We start from the raw sequence: 7824 nt of genomic DNA, 5'->3' as shown, positions 1-7824 counted from the left end.
TCTCTAGAAGGCCTGTCTCCTCCTCAGGGTTGCAGGTAAAGAAAGGACCACCAGGAAGGCACTAGAATTTAAAACAGTTTTATTAAAATAAGCACAATGCATAATAGCATCCTTGTGTTGTAAAAACATCTGACATATGCAAATCGATTTTCTTAGATAACTAAGCAGCTCAGCTGATGCTCAGCTATCAGCTCCCCAGCAGAAGGCACCACATGGCTCAGACCAGGGTGGCTGGGCAGCCTCCGGACTGGCTCCACAGCAGGCACAGAGCTCCTCAGTGCCCCAGACCTGCGCTGCCCTCCACACCGGGCTCGAGGAAGGAAGCAGCAGACACACTGGTCTCTAAGTCACTCATCATCTGAACAGCTTAAAACCAGTTAGAGTAATAGGAAATAGCTCATTAAAACCTTCCAAATGCATGGAAATTCAGGAGAGAAGAGTGAACCCTAAGAGCTCTGGAAAGTCCATGGGCTCACAGTGGGAGTTTAAAGTCTCATCTTTGTCGGAAGAGCACGGTTAGAAAAAATGCCAAATATTGTAAAAAAACGAAATAATACTGACTTTAGCAGCAATCCCAAACAAGGAAGAGGATGATAAATGACAGACACATTTTGGTCATGGCAAAGAAAGATTATGTGCTTCTCTGCGCTATCGACTGGAAGACTGATCTGGCTTCCTGAATGCAGAAGGCTCCCTGCCCTTCCCTGAATTGAGGGGATGGCTTCGCTCAGCCAAGGGGGAGGACGTCCGGAGGACAGAGGAAGGTGGAAGGACCGCCAGAGGGGGGTGACAGTGCAGAGAGAGGGAAGAGCCTCTGTCAACTGACGCTTCTCAAGGCTGGCTCCCTGAAGGCCGCAGCCCCAGCCAGTGAGAGCGGGCTGGATCCTCGATCCGCAGGCGGGTGAGCAGGTGGGCAGGAGCCCAGTAAAGAGATGTCCCTGCTGCAGGCGATTATGCAAAGTGACAAGTGATAGTTTCCCTTTCAAAGACAACCCCTTCGGAAAAAGCTTTTTCCTTGAGGACTCTGGGGAAAGGAGGATGAGAGCCTCTGTGGATGAAAAGGCCTGGATGGAGCCGCAGAGCAGGCCCCTCACAGGTTTCCAGTGGGGCAAGGCCTGGGGCCCGGAGTGGGTCAGAGCGCTGTGGGTGTCGGGCTCGGTTGCGTGTCTCCACTGCGGCCTGCCTGGGCCAGCGCCCTCCGGCGGGCCAGGCGTGACTTGGAGGGAGGGGAAAGCTTCACGGAGCAGAGGCCCTCAGCCAGCACCTCTGACTCCTTCGCCAGTTCATTCTCCTCGTGCTGAGACAGCTGGCGGTTAAGGGCGATGGCCTCGGCCGCAAAGAGCGTCAGGTCCATTGTGCTGCTATTTCTGCAGGGATCGGGGGAGCAGAGAAGAGAGGGAGGCAGGGCTCAGTGGGGTCCGCCAGCCAGCTCCTCGACACCCGCACCAGTTGCTGCGGTTCTATGCTCCCACTGGATTTTTCTGAGCTGGCACAGGCTGCTCTCTGAAGAAGTTCTTGCATGGGTTTGGAATCTGACTTCACTGGGGCTGGAAAGGCTTTGAGCCTCAAGGACAGTCTCTGGACTTAAGAGTTGGGACAAACGCCGCCTTCCATACAGAGCCCCCTCTTCTGAGCCCTGCACACGCTCTACCAGAGGAAGGGTCACGGCACTTGAAACTCACCCATGTACATCCCTCTCCCCCGTCAGGACAGGGGGCTCCAAGAGCAGGGGCTGTGCCTTTACGTCTGTGTCCCCAGAACCCAGCTCAGGGCTAGCATGTAACGGGCACTCTGGGTTTGCTGAATCAGTTTTCTCAGGCGGATCTGAGGTTTGGAGCCTCAAGGCATCTGGATGCAGCTCTAGAGAATCAGGGAGGAACCCAAGCTGGGCCCAAATGAACTGTGACTATAAAGGTGTAATACTTCCCTGTTTAACTCCCAGAAACTGGCCAGGAGGTTGGTTCCCAGAGGGCTTCCCATGAGGCTTTACTTAGCCCTGGTCCTTGGGGAATAGGGAGTGCTCACTGGGAACATGATCTAGTGTTAAAAGGCACTAGAGTCAAACACATCTGGGTTCAAAGTCCCACTCCCTAGGCTACTGTGTAGCCTTGAGTAAGTTAACTTGATTTATCTATTCCTCAGTTTTCTCATCTATAAAATGGGGCAATAGGAGCACCTCTCTTTTAAATGTATCGTAAAGCTTATGAGATTCAATATATGTAAAGCCCTTAGTACGATACCTGGCGGGTGGTTAAGTATTTCCTGTACAGTGGCCATTATTATTGTTTGTCTAGTAGTGTATATGACACTTGGTCCCTCTGCCTTACAAGGCCCCAGGTTCCTGCTACTTTCACCAACCCGCAGCAGTAGAAGGAAACCTTGGTATGCTTCGGGCTGTAAATAGTGATTTCCAGTTAGGATTCATGTGGATCCACAAAACAGGTTTTCCTCCTGCAAATAGCCTAAGGCGGGATCTTAAAGATGCTGGGGCAGGGGAAGCCATCCAGGTGGAAGAAGAGAAGAGAGGGAGCCAGACCTAGTGTAGAGGGAGACAAGGAAGAGGAGCGAGGAGAGGGAGGCCAGGAGCCCATTCAGGAAGAGGATACCTGAGCCTAGAGATGGGCTCCCCGTCCCCCACGGGGGGATGGCCCCAGTGTGGCTGAGAGCTTGAGGGGAAAGTCAAAGCCAAATGAGGAAGGGCGTGGAGTGCAGCAGGAGCATTTACCTCTGGAGGACTTGCGGCGTGGGGAGTCCCCTTTCTGGAGCTTGCTAGAACGGGAAGGACAGATGTGTGGGTAAGCGCTGCTCCCTCTTTCGAGAGCTGCCCCCACCCAAGCCAGCGGAGTGGGTAGGTTACTAGAGGCTCGGGCCCAGCACAGGGACTTGCCCATGCGTGCTTGCAGGGTCAGACCTTCCAAGGAGACAGAAAGCAAGGTACAGCCCCCAATCCAGCTGCCTCTGCATGGAGAGCCCTCTCTTTACCTGGCAAAGTCCTAATCACCCTCCGAGACCCAGCTCCAGGCTCACTTCCCCCATGAGACAGTCCCCCTTCCTTGCTGCCCCCCAACCCCTGTCCCAAGCAGAGGTGGGTCCTTGTCCTTTGGTGCCCTGAACACTTTTGATAACACCTTTGTCGTACTATCCTATCATTCATTCCCTTGGTTCCCTCTCCCCATCAGAACATGAAGACAGGGCTTGGTTCTCACTCCTCCCACTACTGCCAGTGTCTGGCATGTGGTAAGCGCTCAGTGGTGCAGCACTTGGGTGGCTGCAGCAGCTCTTGGGTGGCTGGGAATCAGCCACTTGGAGACCCACGGATTGGGTTCCCACCTGTAACGGGCTGGCAACGCTTGCTTCCTTCCACTGTCAGGGCCACTGAGGCTGGCTAGGGACTGGCAGACCAAGGAGACACAGTAAATCACAGGAGGTCTGGCAGACCCCTTGGAGGGACAGAGGTCTGGTATCATGATTAACTGAGGAGGATGGTTAAAAATGTTTTCTAGTGAAGACTTGGAGCCTTCCTTTGGGGAAAACACCAGCCTTTGCCTTTCAGGAAAGCTGCAGCCAGACCCCAGCAGCACAAGGGGAACCTATGAGCCCCCAGTGCAGCCGCACAGCAAGCAGGGTGGGAAGGCCTTGTTTCTGCGCGCTCTCAGCTAACGAAATTTCTGTATTAGGGGATGGTGCTACCATCCAGGCTGCTCCCTCTGCTGTGTGCCTCTGCCAATAGTGGGACACACACGGAGAATCTCCCAGAGGCCTCTTCCATTCCAAAGGGGCATGGGCCGCCTGGGGCTTAGTCTGTGGCCAAGGTTAGAGCCGAGTCAGTGATATCTGTAAGGCGCTCGGTGTGGGGTTAGGTCAGGGGTCAGTTCAGTTCTACGTGCACAGGGGTTGAAGCTGCCATCCAGCTCCCTCCAGTTGAGATCAGCCTCTGGGGTGTGAGAGCTTCCTCATGCCTTGCTGCAGCCCTGAAGAGGTGGACGCCCCCACCCCCCCAACCAGTCACTCACCCCCTGCACCCACGGGTGCTGCAGAACTTGGGCGGCACTCAGTCTCTGTTTTGCGTCTCGAACCAGGAGCTTGGAGATGAGGTCTTTGGCCTCGTTGGAGATATGAGCCCAATCCTTGTCAGGAAACTCATACTTGCCTTCCTGGATGCTCTCAAACAGCTTGTTCTAGGTAAAGAAGATTCCTAGTGAGGCCACACTGGCCAGGGGATGGGCAGGATATGCCTGTCATGGTCTGATCACGTGGGTCCAATCGACCTCAGCTGCACCTGCAGCTAGTGGCCTGGGTATTTCCCAGACTAGGGCCCCTTCCCCAACCCCCACCCTCCCCTAAATCATCCAACCACACAGAACGCCCTGGGTGGGTGGGATGGCGATGCTACTTGGAGGGCCAGGTGGGTGATGAGTGAGGAATGTCCACTAGAGAACAATGCCCAATTCCTCGGCCCTTCATCCAGATAACCGGGCTCATCTCCCACCACCAGCATCCTTACCCTTCCTCTTCCTCCCTCGACATACACTGCTGTTTCAAACCTCCTATCTTTGTTCGTGCTGTTCCTTCTACTTGCATTTCTTGCATCTCTTCCCCTCCTGGAGTGGGCCAGACTCCTCCTTTGAGACTCACTCAGCTCAGGAATGATCTTCTCTAACAATCCTCCCCTGAACTCCTCTCTGGGCTGAGGGCCTGATGATCTCCATCTCACCTGGTGGCTGCTCTTGGACTGAGAGGGAAGGGCACGATACACCCCATTCCAGATCAGGCACAATCACCAAGCCCAGTCCTGCTTGGCCTCCCCCAGCCGCCTGACCTCCCAGCAGGCCCTGTGCTCACCTGGCACACTGTGCAGACCTCTCCCCGGTCCCAGCCACAGTCGGCTCCGCAGTGACCCACAAAGGGCGGGTAGCCACTCAGCATGATGTAGAGGACCACACCCAGGCTCCACAGGTCACAGCGCTTGTCGTAAAAAGTGGCCTCATCCGTGAAGACTTCTACCACCTCAGGGGCCATATATTCTGCAGAGCCACACTGGGTGGGGCCAGAGGTGGAGAGGGGGAAATGGCAGAGAAGAGAGAGGCTTAGTCACAGGCAGGGGACCGTAACGGGACTTGAGCAAGAGGATGGAGTTGCAGAGTAAGAAGCTGTCGAGAAAGTGAGCCAGAGAGCTTGACTGGTGCCACGCAGGTATTTAGAAAAGCTGGGCCACTGGACATTTGTAAACTGAGTCCTATCATTCCCCACAATCCACAGGACGAGTTAGTTCCAGGTCACCTTCTTATCTTCTCAGGTCCTTCTCCAGTAGGCAGAGACCCTTGGTCAAGAAGCTCCAGTAATCTCTCCCTGCCCTGGCTCTCTGTAAACAGTCACTCAATGAGCAGGCACTTCAATGTGCCAGGAGCACAGCTCTTGGGAGGAGATCCAATTCCATAAAGCAAGGATTTCTTTCTTTTTTTAAAAAATTTATTTATTTATTTATTTATTTTTGGCTGAGTTGGGTCTTTGTTGCTGCGCACGGGCTTTTCTCTAGTTGCGGCGAGTGGGGGCTACTCTTGGTTGCGGTGCGCGGGCTTCTCATTGCGGTGGCTTCTCTTGTTGCGGAGCACAGGCTCCAGGCATGTGGGCTTCAGTACTTGTGGCTCACGGGCTCTAGAGTGCAGGCTCAGTAGTTGTGGCACATGGGCTTAGTTGCTCTGTGGCATGTGGGATCTTCCTGGACCAGGGATCAAACCTGTGTCCCCTGCACTGGCAGGTGGATTCTTAACCACTGCGCCACCAGGGAAGCCCAGCAAGGATTTCTTAAAGTGAAGTCCTGCCAAGCTTCCCTGCTAGCTTTGAGCATGGAAGAATAAGAATTTAGAATTAAGATATCATCAAAGCTAGGAGAGCTCTTAGAACAAAGCTGATTTCCTCACTTCTCCCATTTATGGATGGGAAAACCAAGGACTAGAATGGGACAGGGATTTGTTCAAGCACATCCATGGCAAACCCAGGTCAAGAATCCAGGATTCCTTCCTCCCATACTTGCACGGAAGACTGCTGATAAAAACAAAACAAACTCTTTTTGCTTCCCTCTTCATTATTTCAGGCTCACCAGGAGGCAACCCTCCCCCAGCCCTGCAACATACACAACTAATTGGATGGGAAGATGGTGAGTGGAGAAAGGACGTTTTCTTTGTTATTGGCAATTAGAGTTAATGACTTTGAGAATAACGTAGCTCAGTGTAGTAGAAGCTAATACAGAGACATCTCTAATAATGTTGCTTAGAATGAGACATGGGCATATTTAAAAACGTCTTAAAAAAAGATTATTAGGGACTTCCCTGGTGGCGCAGTGGTTAAGAATCCGCCTGCCAATGCAGGGGACATGGGTTTGAGCCCTGGTCCAGGAAGATCCCACATGTCGCAGAGCAACTAAGCTCGTGCGCCGCAACTGCTGAGCCTGCGTGCTGCGACTACTGAGCCTGCGTGCTGCAACGAAGAGTAGCCCCTGGCTTGTCGCAACTTGAGAAAGCCCGCGCACAGCAACGAAGGCCCAATTCAGCCAAAAAAAAATTAGGAAAACTCACTTTTGAAGCGTGCAAATCTCAAAAGAATTATAATAATTATAGTATATCCAGTAGGTACAGGAGATGTCTTAGGAAGAAATAGCTCCCAGCAGCACCATCTGAGCAGGAAATGGGAAGTGAGAGAAGCAACAGGATAACTCAGCCAGGCCCTTACGTGCAAAGACCTCTCAGTTCTTGCCACAGAGGCCACACTCCTAACCTTCACCGTAAGGTGGACGCGCCCCGACTCTGCCATGGGAATGGGAGCTGTCCACACGCTCATATGCAAAAGCGTGGGCCTGAGAGTAGTGTCTGTCTTCACCTGGGTCAGGAGTCAGGGCTCAGCCTGTTATTATGGATATAATTTGTCTCCTCATGAGCAGTGGACCCACCCCAAACTGAAAGCTCTAATGTCAGTTCCACTAGCACCTAAGCAGGGGTGGGGTGGGGGATGGGGGTGGTTGTCAAGATAGGAAGTGAGGCCAAACAACAACTCAGGCCGCAGCAGATACACTCGGTTTCCCTTCCTTAGCCCTCTGTTCTGGTCTGCAGAGCATTAGGGACAGGAGCTCAGAAGGAGAGGGCACAGGTGCCCAGCCATACATACTGGAGTGGTCAGCTCTGGTGTGGTTATGGGGGTGCAGGAGTTGTTCAGTTTCACCCCACTGCCCAAGTCAAAGTCACAGATTTTCACCGGAGACACCTGAAAAGGAAAGCAGGAAGCAAAGTTACAAATAGGAGCAGCCAAAGGGCGTGAGGAGACAGCGTGACTATGTGGGTACACTGCCACAGTGTGGCTGCCACACTGAAGCCCAGCTTTACCTGGCAGTCATGTTCCCTCTTCTTGAGTGAACTAGACATCACCTGAGGATTTGTCCTAAGGTGTCCTCTTCTCCATGCTCCTTCCTTATTTCCCGACTAGGAGAAAATGTGTGCACTACATGGGGTCAGACTGTGGTTGTGAACTTCGTATAAGACAAGGAGCAAACCTATGGAACTCTTGCCAACAATGTTGGTTGCAACTCAGAAGTTAGAGAAGTTAGCACGTATTCCTGAAAGACTCCTTGTAGCTCACTCACTGCAGGGCAAAGGAGTTTTGCATAAAACCCTTGAGCACCTCAGGTGGCTTAGGGTGACCAACCTGTCTTTGCTTACTTGGGGTTTTGTTGGGTTTAAGCACCAAAAAGTCCTGCATTCCAGGAAATCCCTTAGGCCCGAGGAAACTGGGATGGCTGGTCACTCTAGGCAGCATCAACATAGCAGCCCAGTC

At 52.9% G+C, this 7824-nt stretch overlaps 1 protein-coding gene across 7 annotated transcripts in view; it reads right to left on the bottom strand.

Annotated features, from left to right (window-relative positions):
* Positions 1-62: 62 nt before the first annotated feature.
* The window catches only part of MKNK1 (MAPK interacting serine/threonine kinase 1), a 32437-nt gene continuing 24675 nt past the window's right edge, over positions 63-7824 (bottom strand). For 4 of the 7 annotated variants that reach the window (XM_082463268.1, XM_082463269.1, XM_082463270.1 and 1 more), the window contains 5 exons: positions 7162-7257; positions 4843-5037; positions 4014-4178; positions 2726-2769; positions 63-1367 (listed from right to left, as the gene is read on the bottom strand). In XM_082463268.1, the coding sequence (XP_082319394.1) occupies positions 1133-1367; positions 2726-2769; positions 4014-4178; positions 4843-5037; positions 7162-7257 (735 nt within the window). In that variant the 3' untranslated portion in view covers positions 63-1132. The other 3 variants (XM_082463271.1, XM_082463273.1, XM_082463272.1) reach the window with 3 other exon arrangements.

The sequence above is a fragment of the Balaenoptera physalus genome (assembly GCF_965194825.1).
Source record: "Balaenoptera physalus genome assembly, chromosome: 1".
NCBI lineage: Eukaryota > Metazoa > Chordata > Mammalia > Artiodactyla > Balaenopteridae > Balaenoptera > Balaenoptera physalus.
The sequence above is the reverse complement of the archived record's forward strand: the minus strand, read 5'-3'. Positions and strand labels throughout refer to the sequence as shown.